Genomic DNA, 19663 nt, shown 5'->3' with positions numbered 1-19663 from the left:
AAGTCTTCATAGAATCCACTCACATTTCTGTCCTCTTTAAAGACTTGAATAGGTCAAGCATGACATCTCCTGGAAGCCTGCTCATTATCAGCGCCTTGTTAGGTTATGTTTGTTGACATGTTCAGCAGCCCGCCTGAGAGTTCAGATTGCGGAGGGCGTGTGGGACCGTGCTGTGCCTCTCCTGTCTCGGGGTCCCTGGGCCCCCGTTGTCTTGCACGCAGGTGGCGGTACGTCAGCTAGAGGGAAGCATCAGTCAGAGAAGGGAGCCGTTCGGACCTATTTATTGCCCTCTGATCCCTGTGCTTCTCCAAAATGTACTGAACTGCTAACAAGTAAGAAACAGGCATCGTCTGATTTGGGAACCTTGTTCAGGATATTTTTTTCAGTCATTCAAGGAAACCACACATCGAACATTATAGTAAGAGCCAAAAACCTGCTAACTTGTTCAGTTACCTAACTTTTTACTATTTGCAAAAATGAAATTCGACCACAATAGTCTAAGATACAGCCACTGGGGGACAGTGCAGAGGAGTAGTTGAGCGCCATCGGGCAATAAGGCAGGCGTGCTGGAGGCAGTCAGTGTTTGTGGAATGAACGAATGAACGAGGTAGTCACAGACTCGGAAGGTCATTTCAAATAAGAAAGGCACAGGCTGCCTTGTGCGATGGGATCATCATTTGAATAGTGTGTAGCCTTTACAGGGTCTTATTTGGAAAGGACACCCCAGATAGAGATGTTGTGGGTGTGAGTGTTTTAAAAGAAAGAAAACAAAATGCATGAAGCGAAATGCAAAATGCATAAAAACAACACGCTTATGTTATAGATTGTTTTATGCAATGTGTGTCATAGCCATAGACACCTAGATGTATGGACACGTGCACAAGCACACAACATGCACACGCACGGAGGGGAATGTTGGCGTTTGTAGGTTTTCATGGGTTTTGGTGAATCTTAATTTTGTTTTTGGCCAGCCTATCTTCTACAGGTTCTAGTTCTTTTTGAAACAAATGGGACCCTGGTCTTCTAGCTTTACCAAGTGAACATAGCACTAGGGGACAGTTACCTGTCACCAGCCTCCTGAACACGGGGGTGTTTCATTGCCATTACTGACCATGTGTAGCTGCATTTAGAACCACGTTGCATCCTTAACATTTTCAAATTAGATATTCTACTGAATGTCTTCTTGGCCATCGCTGTAGACAACTTGGCTGATGCTGAAAGTTTGAATACTGCTCAGAAAGAGGAAGCTGAAGAAAAGGAAAGAAAGAAGATTGCCAGGTGACCCCATTTTCGCCTGGGCGGTTTGCTGAGGGGTTTGACCTAGGGAGCCATTCGCAGGTGGGGCCTGCTGGGGCACCCGGCTCCACAGCAGCTGCAGCTCCTGTGCTGCTGCTTTGTGGGGATCCTGGCTGGTCCTGTGAGGCCGACCAAAGGGGATGGACTCTTGGGCAGAACCCAGGCCCTTGGCGCTCATCCCCTCGGAGCTGAGAGTAGGAGTCACACGTCCCCATGCTTAACGAATCACTGCAGTTAACTTTGGCGTCATAAAATAAATGATGCAGTCAATGCTGATTAGCTCTCGGATGAGAATTCTAATAAGATGATCTGTGTAATGAATCCAGTGCAGTGAGGTGAACGGGAAGCTCTGGGCGTGGGTTGTGCTCTGTTCTTGCGATTAGGGTTGTTTTCAATTAAATTCTGTCCTTCACTGGGCCACTGTTGATTCAGAATCCTGATTAGCTTTTTTATACCAAGCAGTATGGTTACTTGGTTTTTTTTGTTCTTTTCTCTTCTCTGTAGAAAAGAAAGCCTGGAAAATAAAAAGAACAACAAACCAGAAGTCAACCAGATAGCCAACAGTGACAACAAGGTAGATGTTACATTCTCCACTTTGTTGCAAAATGATTCTGTGGGTATCACCATAAATGTACCCTTTACGCCATGACAGTGTTGTGTGTGATATTTTGGAGTAGTGAACGTGTGGCACCCGGTCATAGACCCTGGCTTTCCAGGGGTGTCTGAGTGAATTAAGGCACTTAGCCGGTTGTTAACAGTATTTCACCAGAGAGCTGGTATGATGCATACTGAACTGGTCTGACCACTTATTTTTTTCTTGATTGGAATGACGTGGTCAGGCCTGACCTGTGTCAGTATCTTCTCAGTGGGGATTAAAATCAAGGACTGCTGAAAGATGTCTGTCCGCAGAGCACGGGGGTCTCAGGATCAGAGGGTCTGGGCACTCAGGGTCCTACTGTGAAACTTCGTGCGCCGTGTCAGCTCTGGATTTTTTCATTAATTTGTTCATTTATTCAGTGAGTCAGTAAATACTTTTTGCGTGGTGACTGAGTGTCAGTTACTGGGGATCGGGAACGGCCAAGACCAGCGAGGTCCCTGTGTGCGTGGGGCTCTCAGTCTGGCGGGGCGGCAGGAATCTGTAAGGCAGTTCTCGTGTAGCGTGGGTGCCAGTGTGGGGAGAGGAAGAGGCATGGGTGGGGCTGGCTGTCCATGGCTGGGCAGGGGTTGCACCAGTTTACTCCTCACCTGCCCTCAGACCTTCTGTTTTCAGCAGAGTCACCATCTGGGGGCACCTGCTGTCCCGACACACTTACGTACAGCGCACACTCTGGAGACAACTCCTCTGCCCCGTGCTGAACGGCAGGGTTGAGCCTTTACTTGCCCCTCTCAGGTACATTTAAGTCAGTCTCCGTTCCTCCCAAGACCTCTCTGTCTTCCCAGGTCACCATCGATGACTACCGAGAAGACGATGAGGACAAGGACCCCTACCCGCCTTGTGACGTGCCAGGTATGTGGCGGAGGCCAGAGACAGGCTCTCAGCGCATGGGCCACGTGTCTTTGCTCTCACTCTGATCAGCGGCTGAGTCTGCGGCCGGCCGGCCCAGCTGGGCACCTGCGGGGCTGCCGAGGCCGCCAAGGCCACGGGTGCAGTCCCCTTGTGGGCCGGTTAGCTCTGCTTTTTCTCGTGGTTGCGGGCGGCTTATGTAACCTATAGGCTCCAGGGGGTGGGGAGAGAACGTGTAGGTGGAGCAGGGCAAGCCCACACTGGGCTGGGACGTCTGTCTAGGAGACGGCCAGTTATCAACACTCACCTGATCCTTTCATCTCGACTGGGGCCTTTACTGGCTGACGGAGGAGGGACCGTGGAGTCAGGGAACCTGGGGGCCTGTGTGTGACTTGAAACCCCACACAGTTTTTCAGGCTGAAACTGAGCACGGAGGTTGCTGGGGGAGCAGCAAGGTGCTGGGGGGATGGGCAGTGAGAATCCCACAGCTGCCACCTTCACCTTCGCTCGATCTGAAACTGCTGGGGCCTCATTCCCACAGCTACGCATGCTCACCAGACAGGCCCGCTTCTCAGCCCCTCCCCACCCCCACATACTCTCCGTTCGGCTTTGGAAGGGTTTTGATTAATGTAAGCTGATAGATGATGTTAACGTTTAAGCCAAATATTCATGTGAAATTGAGGACGACCATTGAAACCCAAATGCAGTCTTTGTTTATTTCATGCCTAAAAAAAAAGTGTCCCCTTTAAAGTAGGTGAAGAGGAAGAGGAGGAGGAAGAGGATGAACCCGAGGTTCCTGCGGGCCCCCGTCCTCGAAGAATCTCTGAGTTGAACATCAAAGAGAAAATCACCCCCATCCCCGAAGGGAGCGCTTTCTTCATTCTTAGCAAGACCAACCCGTAAGTATCCCCTTTCTAATTGCACGGCTGCCCCGTCTCCCCCAGGACCTTACAGGTTGCTTGAGGGTGGCTGGGGATGGTGTGAGGGAAGAGGGTTCTCAGCCCCGTTCTGCGCCTGAGCGTCAGGGCCCCCAAGCCCCCTCGGACCCCTGTCCTGCTCCAGCCTTGCCTTTGCCCTCTGTTCATCTCTTCCTAGCCTTCCTGTGCCTGGACCAGGGGCTTAGGGGTGTGACCGGGTCCTGGGAGAAGTGCTGTTCCAGATTCTCCTCCCCCCAGCCCCTGCACTGGGGCAGCAGTGGTGCAATACTGTGGCTTGGTCAGAGCCCACAGCTCTGGTGTGCCGTGAGTCGTCACTTGTGAAGTGTTTTCCATCCAAAGGACCCTTCCTTCACGAGGGGGCCTTCTGTTAAGATGCTGTGGGGGATGAGGATTTTGACCAACTTCTGCAGAGTATCTTCACCCAGAGATCCAGTTTAGTTTGATTACTTTTCCCTATTGAGTTTGATGGTGATAAAGTAATAATCGCTCAGTGATATTGTATAGATGGTAGCTATTCCGTTCAGCTCCCTGATATCCTGCTTCAAATGCATTTCTCTTGTTAAAATGATCAGGTTCTCACCAGGAACATGGTAATCACCCACAAGTACTGTAAGAGGAAGATGTGTATTTACTAGCTGGTTTCTAGGTTTTAAGTGATCTGGGAAGGAGTGAAGTGTCAGGGGGAATCCATGGCTCCTGGAAAGGTTTCTAGAATTGCAGAGGCAGTTCTGGGCTGTCAGCGAAGAACTCCATAAATTCACAGGCTCCAGGGAGACATAGGTGGGAAGCAAGGGGGGCTGCAGTCTTACAGACTTGAAGACTGGATGGTAGTCTTTAGCACTCATCACCGTTGACAGTTTGGGTATCTCTTTTAAAAAGTTATTCAGCTGACTCACTGACATCTACAGCTCATTATGTCTGCCTATATTGGAGGAATGGATTGATTTTCCCCCAAAGCTGTGAGCACTTCTGCCCTCACAGCACTGGAAGGCCTTCCCTAGCTGCTGATGGCTTGCAGGCCCTCCAGGGACCACATCCCAGCATTAAGCAGCCCCAAAAGGGAAGATTTGAAGCAAGGGGTCACCTTCATATAAAGTGGACTCCAGTTTTTTAAGTGAAAAAAAACGTTTCAAAGGAAAACCTACATGTATTCTGTAGACAAAAAAAAAAAAAAAAATCTTTAAATTCTAAAGTCAAATATTGAGGTTGAGGGAAGTCAGGCACTAACTAGCCCGTGGGGCATCAGGAGAGGCTCTGATGGCCTGTGGAGCCGTTGCGAGAGCCAGGGCTGGGGGTGCTGAGCACGTACAGTAGCATCCTTCTAAGATTCTTGCATGATGGTGTAACTTTCACTTGACTTTCTCAGAAGTACTTGTTGTGGGTCGACTCCCCCTCCTCCCCGCAAAAAATAGCACTTATGACAGAATCTCCACATAACAGGAGATTCCACCAAGCCTCACTTACCGTGGTCATGTTTTGGTACAGCCCAGCTGCTGGGATTGCTCCCATTCTCTGTGAGCTGCTGGCATGAGCTCTGACCTCGGTCTCTGTTCCAAGGCAGGGAAAGGGAGCACCTGGGCTTCATGTTATGGTGGGGATATGTCACCCTCAGACCTGGATTGGAAATCTGCCTCTGGTCCCTACTATCTGGGTCACCTTTTTTTTTTTTTTTTTTTTTTGGCCACACCGCTCGGCTTGTGGGATTTTAGTTCCCTGACCGGGGATCACACCTGGGCCCTCGGCAGTGCGAGCATAGAGTCCTAAGCACTGGACCGCCGGGGAATTCCCATAGCTGGGTCGCCTTAAGAAAGTTCTCTCACAGGCTGAAGCCTCAGTTTCTTCACCTTTAGAAGGACGGTGTCCACACTTTTAAGGACTCAGTGAACGGTCTCTGCGGCGTGTCCATACAGAACACTTGGGGTCTGCCGTCCCGGGGTTTGCAGGGGCTGATGGTCCGGTGGGTCCGTTTGCTGGGTCGGGGCTTGGGCGGCACAGGGACAGCTGTCCTCCACCTGGTTCGTCACCGTGGAGTGGCCCTAGTGTGCTGAGGGCCCGGGCCCTTCTGGGACTGCGTCCATGCGGCCGCTTTCCCCGCAGGATCCGCGTGGGCTGCCACAAGCTCATCAACCACCACATCTTCACCAACCTTATCCTCGTCTTCATCATGCTGAGCAGCGCTGCCCTCGCCGCCGAGGACCCCATCCGCAGCCACTCCTTCCGGAACACTGTAAGCCCCCAGCGAGGACGGCAGGGCGGGGCTCCCCGGGTCGGCGCCGAGCTCTCGGGCAGAGGCCGCGTCCGCCCAGGGCCTGCAGGGGCCATGAGGGCAAAAGCTCAAGTGGGCCTCTTGTTCACCTGTAGGCATTTTGTTTCAGGTTTGTCAGTGCCAGAGAGGTTTTGTTTTATGGGCACAAACCTTTATTGAATCATGTGTTTTACACCCCGTTTCAAATATTCTGCAATAACTGAGTATTTTCAGGGGCTCCGCTTCTCTACCTCTCCGTTCCTCGCTGCCAACATTTTGGTCCCTCTTTCCCCCTCCCTGGTCCAATTCACATGCACACCTATTTTGAGATTCCCGCCTGGTGGCAGCATCCAGCAGGAGAGAAAGTAAAATTGAAACCAGGTGTGTCACATGCCCGGGAGCTCTTATGTAGAGTTAGCAGGAAGACTTAAATGCCCAAAGCTACTTGGTTCTGTCACTGATAAGAAATACAAGTTAGGGAGATGACAGACGTGGACCTGAAGGGTTCAGTGGAGAAGAACTAAGTTTTGGTGAGTTTGGGTCAGGAGGTGGCTTTACAAAGAAAACAAGCAGAGGGTTTAGGCTTGTATTTGTAAGCAGTTTCGTAATTTAGGGCTGGCTCCCTTCGCCAGCATCGATGTTGGGCAGAGACTGGTACCTACATCAGTTCCTGCCTGAGCAGTGCAGTCTCAGCAGGTCAGCTGTCAGCCCTGAGAACAGTCCAGAGGCGAGACAGCTTCAGAGGACGGTAGCCTGTTGACTGCCCGGCCTCAGTACCGTAGCGCAGTTTCAGATGATCGCCCAGAAGGCTGCCCGGGGAGGGCGGCCCGCGAGTGTGCGAGGCCGTCAGGGGTCGCTGCCTTGCCTGGTTGGTACCTCTTTCTGTACAAGAGATTTTTAGAGATTTGTGGATTTAGACAAATCACCAGATCAGTGTCGCACGATTTCAGCTGTGACAACCAAGCCCTGTGCTGTCTTGTCATTTCCAGTGCTCTTGGTTTGAAGCCTGGCAAACCCAATCTATCAGATTGCTGAAACTCGGGCACCCTGATACGAAGATTAAAAGATCTTCCCCTCAAAGCATGTGTGGGTGACGTAAAGATGAAGGCCCTGAGCCTGTCTCAATCTGTACTCAGCGGTTAGGGCTTTTGTTAAGATTCTCGAGGCTGTCTAAACACTCAGATGGAACAAGGCCCTCAGTGTCACTGGTTCCATCCTAAAGATGAGACCAAAGGGGGAAAAGCTGTTTGGGAAAAAAAATACCATTATGTGATGGACTTGGTCAGAAGCTAGTCCTAGAACACAGATTGACAAAGAGTTAATTTACATGCGGGCCTCATGTTCTAATTTTTTATTGTAATTACTTCCCCATGGGTTTATTTCCCTGCCACTTTTCCCAAGAATGTTATTGTTCTTTTTTAATAGATGTACATATGTATGTGTGTCTTGCTTTTAAAATACCACAGTGTTTTTATTTGACCGTAGTCAGAACACTTAACATGAGATTTTCCTTGACAGAATTTTAAGGATACAAGACAGTATCCTTAACCCTGGGCGCACCATGTTGGATGGCAGATCTCTGGAACTCACTCACCTTGTATGACAGGAACTTTACCCATGTCCACCTCCCGCAGCCCCTGACAACCGCCATTCTGCTTTCTCTCTGCGAGTTTCACTACTTTAGATACGTCATATAACTAATATCCTGCAGTGCTTTTTTTTTTTTTTTGAAAAAAAAAAAAAAAAAAAAACCTTAGCTGATTCATTAGTGAAAAAGAGAAAGGAGGCAGAGTGAGGAGAGAACAACCGAGTCCAAGAGCTTTGAGCCCGGGTACCAGGCTGAGTTGTTGGCTTGTCGGCAGCTGTGTCATTCTTGGCTACCCGTGGTGCTTTCAGCAGGCACAGCCCTGCTGCGACCTCGGAGGGGCTAAGGAGGAGGGGCAGGGTTCCCCGTGGGCAGCCTTGGTAGTCTACTGGGAAAGACCTTTCATTGCCTGGCCAGAAACACAGATACACAGAAGGGTTCCAGCAAAATTTATAAATCCCCAAATGGAAACAGTTTGGAAAATGAATAATACTGTCTGAAGAGAGAGCACTTCAGCGAGGAGGGCTGCCTTTGAAACAGAGGTCCTCGCCTTAGTGTAACAGTAGTAGGAACTCCCCTGGGGTGGGTCCCACACGGACACAGCAAGGCCCGTGGCTCTTGACTGGCATGTGGGAGGCCTGGCTTCATCGCTCAGCGATGCAGAGACTGGCCGCGTGGCCTGAGCAGCTGCCCCTGTTTTCAGCATCCACGTCTGTGAAATGAACGGAGTTGGCCTGGGTGGGCTCCACGGGTTATCTGCCAGGGCCGCTCTCTTCACTTCCCCCAAAGCACAGAGCCCAGTTGTCACGCAGATAAGCAGCCAAGACGGCCTCTTCCAGTGGCAGAGTCTCGCCTGCTGTGTTTGTGGCTGAGGATTCCCTGTGGGCAGCCTTAGACAGGCCCACTGCTGCCCACCTGCCCGCCCTTCAGCCCCCATGGCTCTGAGAAGAAGCAGGGACCCCAGAAGGGGTTAGCAGGACTCCACTGGTTGGAAAGTAGACAGTATTCTCAGGAATGCTGATAAAGTGGCCTGGACCATCATTCAGAGGCCAAGTCAGTCCGTTCTTTGAATGGGCCCAGCAAGGAAAAAACCTGCCTTGAGAGAGAGAGCAGTGTTAGATGCAGAGCGGCGGGCAGGAGGAAGATGATAAGTGAAACTCTTCCTTGCAGATTTCTCCAGCCCGGCACATCGGTGGGGGAAGGGTGTTTGCTCCCTGATTGAATGGGCTGGAATTGGAGGGGACACGTGGCCCCATTTGGTGCCAGTAATACCTTTGTTTACATTTTCCCTCCAATCCAAAGTTCAGCTAACAGCATATTTCATTCTACCAAAAAGGCAGTTAAAAATCTAAAACGTGTGTGAGACTAATTTATCTGGTGCCACAAGTTACTTATCAGCATAGTGCTTTCATAAGTGAGCCTCTGTCTGCCCAGAACACGAGGCTGGGGTGGGGGGGTGGGGGGGTCACCAGGAGTGGTTACAGGAGGTAAGCATCCCCAAAGCTCTTGGTTGGACCAAGGTGGGGCCCTTTGAGCATCTCTGCACTTTCCTCCAGGGTGGCAGGCATATCCCCGGAGAACGGGTCTCTGACCGCTTGTGGGCGTGTAGCTGTTGGGGTTTGTCCGGATGCCTTTTTCTCATCTCCACGTGTTGTGCCTTGCAGATACTGGGTTACTTTGACTATGCTTTCACAGCCATCTTTACTGTTGAAATCCTGTTAAAGGTAACGGCTTTTTCATTGATCCTCGCATACTCTAAAGCAGTGGTAGCAATAACGGTGGCAATTCTTTGTTTACTTTCCAGATGCTAGGTTATGCAGATTATGTCTTCACTGGTACTTTTGCATTTGAGATCATTTTGAAGGTAACAGGTGCCACAGGAGTGTGTTTCAGGGGCCTGCTCCTGTGTGTGCCACACGGAAGCCAAGACGCGTGACGTGCTTTTGGCTATTTTCAGTTTTTGTCCTCTGTGATCAAGCTCCGCTTTTTTTTTTTTTTTAACCCAAGGATTTTTTTCCTGTAACCATTCAACTTGTTTTTGCTGTTTCTTTTTAACCTTTGAATGCATGTAGGAGCTACTTTGGCTTCCTAAAAGTGATTGGAAATTATATTTTGCTCCTTTTTTAATGTTCTCTGAAATGTGTCAACTGATAACAGATACAACACTATGTGTGAACTTTCTTCCACCCTTCTTGACATCAAAGGCAGAGAAAAGCATTTCTCCTGCGAAGGGAATGTCTCTCTTCTCATTTCTTTGACTGCATTATGTTTTCAGTGCCCTAAAAGAGTAACACACTATTTTCTTGCAACAGGATTTGCAAGATAATGTGGGTCTCTTTGTGTTAAGATATATCTGTTTTAATGGATGGGCTTACATTTACACAAACGAAAAGAGCCCCCTCTGGACAGGGGGCCCAGAATGTACTGCCCATGCATGAGTTGCCAGTTGCCATTGCTGCATGTGGTTTGTGTACTGGTTGTGAAGGCCACCCTGGGGAGAGCTCATTCCTATGTACTCAGAGGTCTGGAGACCACAGCAGAGAGCCCAGAACCCCAGACTTGCTGAGGGGCATGCGTCCTCACAGTACTGGGACAACGTGGCCTGGGACAACTGTCAGGGCAGTCACCTCCTAGTGGAGAGACAAGCTGGGAAATGAAATCTTGGAACCACAGTTTCTTTAAACCATGTTGGGGTTTTTGTGTGTGCATCTCAGGACAAAAAAAAGAAAAAAAAATGTATTTTAATGTACCGTGGAACTTGGGCTCTTTACAAAATCTTCTGTAAAATGAAACCTCAGTTAACATTCCAGGCAATAGGGTATTTAGTTATTTTCTCTCTCTCTCTCTTTTTTTTTTTTTTTGGTTAATGAAAATACTAGCACAAAACCAACGAACCAAACTCTGTTTAAACCCTTGTTAAAAATCTTCTAGGCATTTGAGTTCATTTTCCTGCCTTTAGGCCAGTAAATTTGGTTGACGGTCGTCCTATGTGAGATGCTGCCTGGGTCAGTGAGCAGATTCTACCTCCGTCTCCGCGGTGACGGGCATTGCAGCAGAAAAGGCACAGGGCGTGGCGTGCAAGGACGCTCACCTGGCCTCTGCTTCATCCTGAGCTGCTTTTTTTTTTTTTTTTTTTTTTGGCAATTTGCCTCTCCTCAAACTGAACAGGAAAATGTTATCTTTAGCCTGTTAGCCTGGTTAATTGAGGTTTTACTTTCCACATTTTTAAGTTGTCCAATGCATTTAGTTCCTCTTGGGCTTCAGGGCAAAGAGATACAGGTTTATTTTTTAAAAACCACAATTATTGCTTTTCAATTTCTATATATTTGCCGCAGTGACTTAAATGTTCCAAATCAATCCTCATTTTGGAAGTATCTCACAGAGTGGAAAATGAGCTAAAACAAGGATTCAGAAAATGCAGAATCTCTGAGAAGCAGCTGCCATCGAAAGGGTGGTTCCTGGTGGCCTGGGGAGGATTTGGAAGGCTGTTTGGATACTGGGTTAAACCCTTTGAAATGGCCTTTTTTTTTGTAGGTTAAAGAGGGTTAATTATTGGCAGTTCCATATGGGCCAGTATAATTAGCTCCCAGCTCTGCCTCTCCTCTCCTGTACTTATCTGAAACTTCTCCCATCTGTTTTTCTAAAGAAGCAGTAACTCCATATATTTTGCAGTTTTTATTCTGGAGCACTTCCTCACTAAGCTCCTTATTCAAGAAGCTCAGTGGGGAACCTGCGGTGTGGGCTCCGGGTACTCGGGGCCGTGACTTAGCAGGTGACGGCTTCTGAGCCACACCCGGCACATGCTAGAGTAGCTGGACCTGGAGGAGCCTTTAAAATGGGTGTATCAGTGAGGGCCGTTAGGAGCAATACGGGGCCTGGGAAAACCATGCACGTTTCTATATCAACAGAGCATGTGAGCCCGGGGCTCGGGCACTTCTAGCCCCACTTGGGAAGTCTGGGTTGGAGCAATGTGGGCTCTGCTGGGGTCTCAGAAGGGCCGGAACTGGCATTTTGTGGGGAAGCCAGGTTGTCTGGGCAGCGATTACATCCTGACAAACCTGGTCAAGTGGACTCTCTGCTGAGACAGAGCCTTCGGACCTGCCAACGATATATTCATAATTGAATTTTGTTTTCACTGTAATAATGTCCAGTGAAATAATTGCTCTCTTCTTTTAAAATGTATAGGAAGTCAGCTGGCCTTTTTCCATTTTTGAACAAAGCATTCCGTCGCTCTGCCCTGTTGGTTTACATTTCTGGCTTCCTGATGCACACTTGTTCATAAAGTCATACTTTGCTCAAGCTTTTGTAAAGAGCCCAGGTTTCTTTTCCTTTGCAGAGAGAGAAAAAAAAACAAACTCTAAATCACTCGTGATTCTGCTTATAGATGACGACTTTTGGAGCTTTCCTCCACAAAGGGGCTTTCTGCAGGAACTACTTCAACTTACTGGATATGCTGGTCGTTGGGGTGTCTCTGGTGTCATTTGGGATCCAGTAAGTATTCTGGGGCGTGTGTGAACGTGTGTGTACAGGACTGTTGGGCAGGAAGGTCTATGTGAGGAATCTTAACATAATTCATAAAGCCTAGGCATCATTTTAATTATGGCGTTCGGTTATCTGGGAAAGCTTAACTTGTGCCCATGCCAGAAAGCATTGGGACAACTCATCCTTTCTTGTGTTTCTGTTTTTCTTTTTATGCCCTCTGCTGGCTTGTGCTCATTAATCTCTGTGATATTTTTTTCAAAAGAGGGTGAAAGAAGTCTAGACTAGGAGGGAGGGGAGCTGGACTCTACTCTGGGTTCTCCAGGGGCTGGTCCAGGGCCCGGGGCCGACGGGGGCTCCTCTCCCAGGATCTCAGTTCCCCATCTATACAGGAGGGGTTGGACAAGGTGGCCTCTCAGGCCTTTCCAGCTTGGATATCGAAGGCTTCCCTTCCTCTCCAGGATAAATCAGCTGCTATGATCCTTTTCTTTTGGCATCTAAACTTTCTAGCTAGAAGGGGCCAAAGCTGCAAGTCAGAGCCCCAGGACCTTTCCATGGCATTGAGGGATTTCTGGTGGGGAGCAGCCCCAGCTGTACACTGCCTGCCTGCCGTACCTGGGGGTTTGGGGCAGAGGCTCCAGTGGGAGCGTCCAGGAGTGGCCTTGCTTTCCTGCTGACTTTGAAGCACCTCTGCTCAGGTGCTGACCATCAGTGCCCCCCATATGAGAGCACGTGTGTGCACATGGCCTCTGAACTAAAGGGAAATGAGAGGCTCTATCCCCCTCAGAAGGGGGAGGACCCCTGCCTGAAACTGCGCTGTGTTAAAATCCTCTTCCTCACCTCCCATCAGTACCCAGTGACAGGGAGCCATGTAGTCACAACTCGGAAAGGCATTCTCACGAGTATCTTTGCAACGCCTGTAAGCTCGCAGCCGTGCCTGCGCTCTCCAGCTGCCGGCACCCCCCCGCCATATGCTAACCCCATACCCACTTGGGACTCACCTGATATCACCTCTGTGGGGCCTTCCCAGACTCGCCAAGGTGTGTTGCCCTGGCTGCCTTCCCTCTGTTGTCACACCTACATGCTGGCTTTGCGGTTGCCCGTCTCTCCCGCCCAACAGTGGACTCCTTGAAGGCCCACAACTCGGAAAGGCATTCTCACGAGTATCTTTGCAACGCCTGTAAGCTCGCAGCCGTGCCTGCGCTCTCCAGCTGCCGGCACCCCCCCGCCATATGCTAACCCCATACCCACTTGGGACTCACCTGATATCACCTCTGTGGGGCCTTCCCAGACTCGCCAAGGTGTGTTGCCCTGGCTGCCTTCCCTCTGTTGTCACACCTACATGCTGGCTTTGCGGTTGCCCGTCTCTCCCGCCCAACAGTGGACTCCAGAGAAGCCCAGCACCAGGGCACTGCAGCAGGCCTCCAAACTTAGGAAACCAACGAAACCAATGCAACTCAGCCAAGTACTGCCTGGCGTTTACGTCAGGCGGAAAGAATAAAGCAAACTCCTAAATTGTGTCTCTGCTGCATTAGTTGTGTGCCTGTCAGGGTCTCTGAGAGTGCGGGGGGCCTGGCTTAGGAGGTGCCGTGGAGCGTGGACCGGAAGGAGGAGGCCCATCCTCGTGTGTGGGCCATGGGGAGAGATTAGCTCTGCTCCACGTGGTCCCACCATAGTTGTAGTGAAGTGAAATCACCTCACAGTATTGTACCCAGTGTAATGCACTCTGCTTGCTGGCTTTCCTCTGCTCTTTCCCTTAGATCCAGTGCCATCTCTGTTGTGAAGATCCTGAGAGTCTTAAGGGTCCTGAGACCGCTCAGGGCAATCAACAGAGCAAAAGGACTTAAGGTTTGGATTCCTCTCCAGGCTGGGCTGGCTTCGGTCGGGGTTAGCTGTCATCACTGATTTTTCTGGGCCAGGACTGGGTTGAGGCCTGATGGATTTTCCAGTGAGCTTTGCCTTTGAAAAGAACATTTCTAACCAATGAAGCTGCCTCTGCTAAGTGCTGGTAGTGTTTTTCAAGTTATTATTTTACTCACAGACTTAGAGAATGATCTTATGGTTACCAGAGGGGGAAGGGTAGGGGGAGGGATAGATTGGGAGTTTGGGATTGACACGTACACACTGCTATATTTAAAATAAAATGCCGGGCTTCCCTGGTGGCGCAGTGGTTGAGAGTCCGCCTGCCGATGGGGTTGAGAGCCCGCCTGCCGATGCAGGGGACGCGGGTTCGTGCCCCGGTCCGGGAAGATCCCACATGCCGCGGAGCGCCTGGGCCCGAGAGCCGTGGCCGCTGAGCCCGCGCGTCCGGAGCCTGTGCTCCGCAGCGGGAGAGGCCACAGCAGTGAGAGGCCCGCGTACCGCAAAAAAATAAATAAAATAATAAAATGCCTTTCCATGAAAAAAAGTTATTATTTTTTAAATTTTTTGTTAATTTAAGATGTTTTTCTTTATTTGATTACTGTTCACACTTCATTACTTTTTTCATTATTAATAGTATTCCTTTGGGTTTCTTTTAGTCTTTAAATCTATTCTTGTGCAGTTTGTACAAAAGGCCAGAGGGTTTACATTTTCCTAACTCATCTTATGGGGTACAGGGCCCTGTGGGCCTGTGTGCCAGGCAGTGCTGTACCCCATGGCATTTCTTCTGACTGAGCTCACTGCTTTGGAGGAAGCCAAGGAGGTACCTGCTTACAGGGCGTTCCTCCCAGGTGGCCATAATGCACTGGGGGTAACTCCATAGATAACTGCCTGAAAAACGAAGCGTAAGGGACTGTCAGGTAGGAAAATAATATAAAAATGCATACAACCATAGAAAATCTTGGTGGGTATTAGTTCACCCCGTGGCTAAAATAACACAGGGAACTAACGCTCCCCTGTCCCCTCCCCGCCCCCTCTCCCTAGCACGTGGTCCAGTGCGTCTTTGTGGCCATCCGGACAATTGGCAACATCATGATCGTCACCACCCTCCTCCAGTTCATGTTTGCCTGCATCGGGGTGCAGCTCTTCAAGGTACAGGGAAGGGCCTTCAAGCCTGGAGCCCAGCCCGTCTTCTTCAGGTGGAGCCCACATTTGAATGTCTGTCTGTTTTGTATCCAGGGAAAGTTTTATCGATGCACAGATGAAGCCAAAAGTAACCCCGAAGAATGCAGGTGAGTGTCCTGAACGTGGGAGTGGGGAATTTGGAAGAACAGATAAAAAGCTTCAAGAATCCGCTCGTGCTAGCATTTCAGAAGTTTTTGTTGTGGAGGACAAGAGGCCTGGGAGCTCAGCTCATGGCTGGAGAGATGGAAGGGTTTTGTTTTGAGGTGAAATTCACATAACGTAAAATCAACCATTTCAAACTGTACAGTTCAGTGACATTTCATACAGTCACATTGTGGAGGGAACACCACTTTTGTCTAGTTCCAAAGCTTTTCATCACCCTTAAGGCATGGAGAGATGACTTCTGATGTTTGGTATAGGATCAGTAAACTGGGGGAGAGAGTGGGCACTAAAACCGAAAATAACAATTATGAAGTGCTCCCCAAAAGCTCCCCCTACAGCCACGTATCTGATTTTTTCGTCAAACCAGAGCTTGAAGCTTAACTTCCTGGAGTTCAGAATCTGGCCACCCTCTTCTGACAGGTCCCAGGATGCTTCTTTCTCCTTGCTCCCATCATCCACATCTTGGCCATATGTTCGTTCACAATAATGGGCAGAGGAGAGAGCAGGTGGCATATACTCATTCCTCTTATCCCAATGCATCCAGAAGACTATGAAGGTAGACATAGAGACCTTAGAGGCATAGACGTCCCTGTGTCCCTGTCCTTTTGAGATGTCACCAGGCAAGCCTGGCCCGCTTGCACTGTGTTCATTGAGGGTTTCTTTTCAGCAGAAGGTGCAGTCAGAGAGCACCAAAGGCCATGTGACTGTGGCAGTGCACCTCAGGGGCCCCGTTCATGCTCTGGGGTGGGGGGTGGGGGGCGCCCACGGAGGTGACAGCACAGCAGCCGCGTGAAGATGCTTTCCCTTCCCTCGCTAAGTCGGCCTTCTCATCTGCGAGGTAGAGACATTCTAGGAGAAATACTGTGTGCCAGCGATTATAGAATTGTTTTGGAAAGAAAACTGGGAATATTGTTAGTATAAGAGAAGGAATTTGATTAAAACTAAAATGTAGATTAGAGGATGCCTGGGCTTGTTTCCCAGAGCTTGTGGAATTCTGCATGGCCAAAACTTTCGGTTCTTCATTGCACACTTTGAGGCCATTGTATGAGGGATGGTTCTTGTTTGGTAGTTTTCATTTGTGATCAGGCTGGGTATCTGCCTGGTCACTCTGGAGAATACTCATTTAGTCATTGCTGCACGGTTATTTGAACTGTAGAGTAGGCTAAATGCAGGGCAAGATATGGAGAAACGCGGGCTGTGCCATGTTCAGAACAGTGGCCTGGCCGGGGGAGGGATCGGGCAGTGTGACAGATTCCACATCCTGCCAGGGTGACCACCCACTTCCTTTCCTCTCTAGGGGGCTCTTCATCCTCTACAAGGATGGGGAGGTCGATAACCCTGTGGTCCGTGAGAGGATCTGGCAAAACAGCGATTTCAACTTTGACAACGTCCTCTCAGCTATGATGGCTCTGTTCACGGTCTCCACGTTCGAGGGCTGGCCCGCGTGAGTACCGAGATCGTGTGTCTCCCAGGGCCCTCCTGCTGCTCCGCGGGCGCTCTGGGCTGAGCCGTCTCTCCTGGAGAGCGAGTCCTGCTGCTTTTCTCCAGTTTTGTAGGCCTTTTCTATGACTTTTTAACTTTGGGCCACTTATCGCTCACTTCCTGGCCCACAGGTCTCCTCTGTCTGATTAGGCAAAGGATTAACCCCTGTGGGCAGCCAGGACTCTCGGATTTGGGAAGCTGGGGTGGTGGAAGGGGGGTATCTCTCAGCGGGCCCCCGGGGGGCATCGCTGGATGTGGATGGGGAGTCCCCAGAGGCATTTTTCAGGCCAGCTCCTGCGTCACCTCGTCAGTAAAGCTGCCACTACACTGTTCCTAAAGAGGCCCTTGATAGTGTCCCAGACGGTTCATTCATTTGTTCATTCACTCCTAGTAACGTACTAATACGTGCCGTTGTGTCACGTCTTTCACTGCCGCGCTCGCTGGCTCGTTCGTAAAGTGTGCGCTTGATACCAACTCCATGCAACATGCTGTACTAAGCCCTGTGGAAGAAACAGAGCTGTCTAGGTGTGGCTGCCCCTTTCAAAGCCCACGTTTAGTCAGTGTCCTCAGCCAAGCCAAGCAGGAGGGTCCTGCTGTGTCAGAGACATGCAGCATAGGGTCCTGAGGAATGGCTAGGATTTTGATGGGTGAGGTAGGACAAGTGGAAAGAAGGAAGAAGGTAGAATACAAAAGGAGAGCTCCTGTACCTTTGTTGTTCTCTGCTCTCTGATGGCCCCTCAGCTCCTGCCACCAGAACATATATACGTTGATAGAGTTCTGAATGTCAAGTTCTCATGGCCAGAGGAGGGTGGACAGGCTGGCAGGACTCTCTGGATGTGTGGGGTGTCTGCAAAGTAGAAGGACAGTTGGGTGGGGCTTGTTCATTGGTGGATTGGTCCTGCGAGAAGAGGAGCATGGAGAGCCTGCACTCTACGGAGTCACTAGCTGTGGTCTCAGGTTTTAAACGCTGCACTTTAGTAAATCTGGGTGGCAGCTGCCACCAGGGATGGCAGGGAAATGAACAAACTTGGGGCTTGGGGCTCAGGGGAGGTGGGCTCAACTCCTGCTCTGCCCCCAGGACCGTGACCTTGGCACTCAGATCCCTCTCTGAGCTTCCGAAAGACAGGGACGACCGTATGTCCACCTTTCCAGGTGGATGTGAAAGCACCTAGCACAGTGCATGCCTCGGGTGGGCGCCTGGAGGGCCGAACCTGCATCGGAATGAGCATACGTTGAGTTGGAGGCTGTTGCAGTGATTGCACATCTCTCTGCTCAGAGTTCTGCCTGGCACATATTTAATTTTAGTGCTCGTTTCAGTTTGGGGAACCTCCCGTAGTTCTTTGGAAATGCCCTGGGCGCTCGCTCGTTGTCTCACGTTTACAGCTTTCAGTCCCGCCAGTATCTTCCATGTGATGTCCTTCCTCTCTTCTGTCTGTGACTAGAAAGGAGCACTATTGGATATTTGTAAAATCTTTTCCAGTCTTCAAAGCAATCAGTCAACAAATGTATCCCAGCTTGTTCCCTCCGCCAGGTGCTGGGCTGATTGGCCTAATAGTGCCCAGGAGGCTTCCTGAGGGACCTCCAACGTGTCCCGGGGCCTTGGGGTGGGCTCCCAGTGAGGGGTCCGACCGTCAGTGCCCACAGAGGTGGTCAGAAGCCAGTGGGGCTGGGCTGCTGGCCGAGCGGCGCCGGTGCTCACTGGATCCTCTGCCCTCCAGGTTGCTGTACAAAGCCATCGACTCGAACGGAGAGAACGTCGGCCCCATCTACAACTACCGCGTGGAGATCTCCATCTTCTTCATCATCTACATCATCATCGTAGCATTCTTCATGATGAACATCTTTGTGGGCTTCGTCATCGTCACATTTCAGGAGCAGGGCGAGAAAGAGTATAAGAACTGTGAGCTGGACAAAAATCAGGTTAAAGTCACACACTGTTCGGGCTTCTGTCCCTGGAGCCAAAGAGGACTGATTTCCCTTTTGACAGCCTCCCACGTGTACAGAGAAGGGTGCCCACCTGCTCTCCGGCCCTGGGGCATGGGCCCCGCTCAGAGCACACTCTCAGCCACTGTGAGTCATCAGTGTGGAGAGTTAGTTTCCCAGATGCAGATTAGGCTGTGATTTTGAAATTTACCCGCAGACATGTGAGTGAGAAGTCAGGATACCTAGGCCACCGTCTGTGGTCAGGACCCACCAGTGACAGCTCAGAGTCATGTAGGATGCTGTGGCCTGGGGCCAGAAAGCACCCAGTGACACTCGCACAGTCCCTCCCAAGGGATAGCCTTTTATCTCCTCAACCTCGGGACTGTTGACGTTTGAGGCTGGATAATTCTTTGTTATGCTTGCCGTGCATGGTTGAGAAGCCTCCCTGGCCCCTACCCACTAGATTCCAGTAGCACCTGCTGTCCCCCACCCTCATTCCCGCTCTATTTTTGGTGACAACCAAAAATACCTCCAGACATTGTCAAATGCGCCCTGGTTGAGAACCACTGACTTAGGAGGAAGTACCCTATCACACCACCGGGAAGGTCGCTAACTTTAAACTCGGGACTAAGATTGCACTGGCATCACTCTCTTGATCTAGCACCTTGTTTGAACCAGTCTGTTAGGTGCAGGGGCCTTTGGCTCTGATCGTGTGATGATGCGAGGGAGCCAGGAGACCTGTCTGGTCCTGTTCTTACCTGCACCTGCTCTGTGACTGTGGGTGTGCCTCCACCTCCTTTCTGGGCTGTCTCCCTTCTCTCTAAATGGAGGGCATTAAAGAGTTACTTTTAAAGGTCTTTTTCAGCCCTAAAAGATAGTCTGTGAGATCGAGATTCTGTTCTGGGAGTTTCCCCCAGGCCCTCTATCAGTAGCCATCTCTGTTTGATGATTACATAGAGAGCAAGAATCATCTGCCAGCCTGGGCTTCCTGGCGGGAAGTCGCC

At 50.3% G+C, this 19663-nt stretch overlaps 1 protein-coding gene across 3 annotated transcripts in view; it reads left to right on the top strand.

The window, feature by feature from the left end:
* The window catches only part of CACNA1D (calcium voltage-gated channel subunit alpha1 D), a 331484-nt gene that overhangs the window by 253273 nt on the left and 58548 nt on the right, over positions 1–19663 (top strand). For all 3 annotated transcript variants that reach the window (XM_024123808.1, XM_024123810.1, XM_024123809.1), the window contains 12 exons: positions 1164–1278; positions 1801–1870; positions 2737–2803; positions 3552–3699; positions 5836–5965; positions 9233–9292; positions 11953–12059; positions 13808–13895; positions 14952–15059; positions 15147–15199; positions 16552–16698; positions 18455–18656. In XM_024123808.1, the coding sequence (XP_023979576.1) occupies positions 1164–1278; positions 1801–1870; positions 2737–2803; positions 3552–3699; positions 5836–5965; positions 9233–9292; positions 11953–12059; positions 13808–13895; positions 14952–15059; positions 15147–15199; positions 16552–16698; positions 18455–18656 (1295 nt within the window). The remainder of the gene's footprint in view (positions 1–1163; positions 1279–1800; positions 1871–2736; positions 2804–3551; positions 3700–5835; positions 5966–9232; positions 9293–11952; positions 12060–13807; positions 13896–14951; positions 15060–15146; positions 15200–16551; positions 16699–18454; positions 18657–19663) is intronic.

Source organism: Physeter macrocephalus, chromosome 18, assembly GCF_002837175.3.
Source record: "Physeter macrocephalus isolate SW-GA chromosome 18, ASM283717v5, whole genome shotgun sequence".
In the NCBI taxonomy this organism is placed as follows: domain Eukaryota; kingdom Metazoa; phylum Chordata; class Mammalia; order Artiodactyla; family Physeteridae; genus Physeter; species Physeter macrocephalus.
Note: the sequence above shows the minus strand (reverse complement) of the source record. Positions and strands in the feature narration are given on the sequence as shown.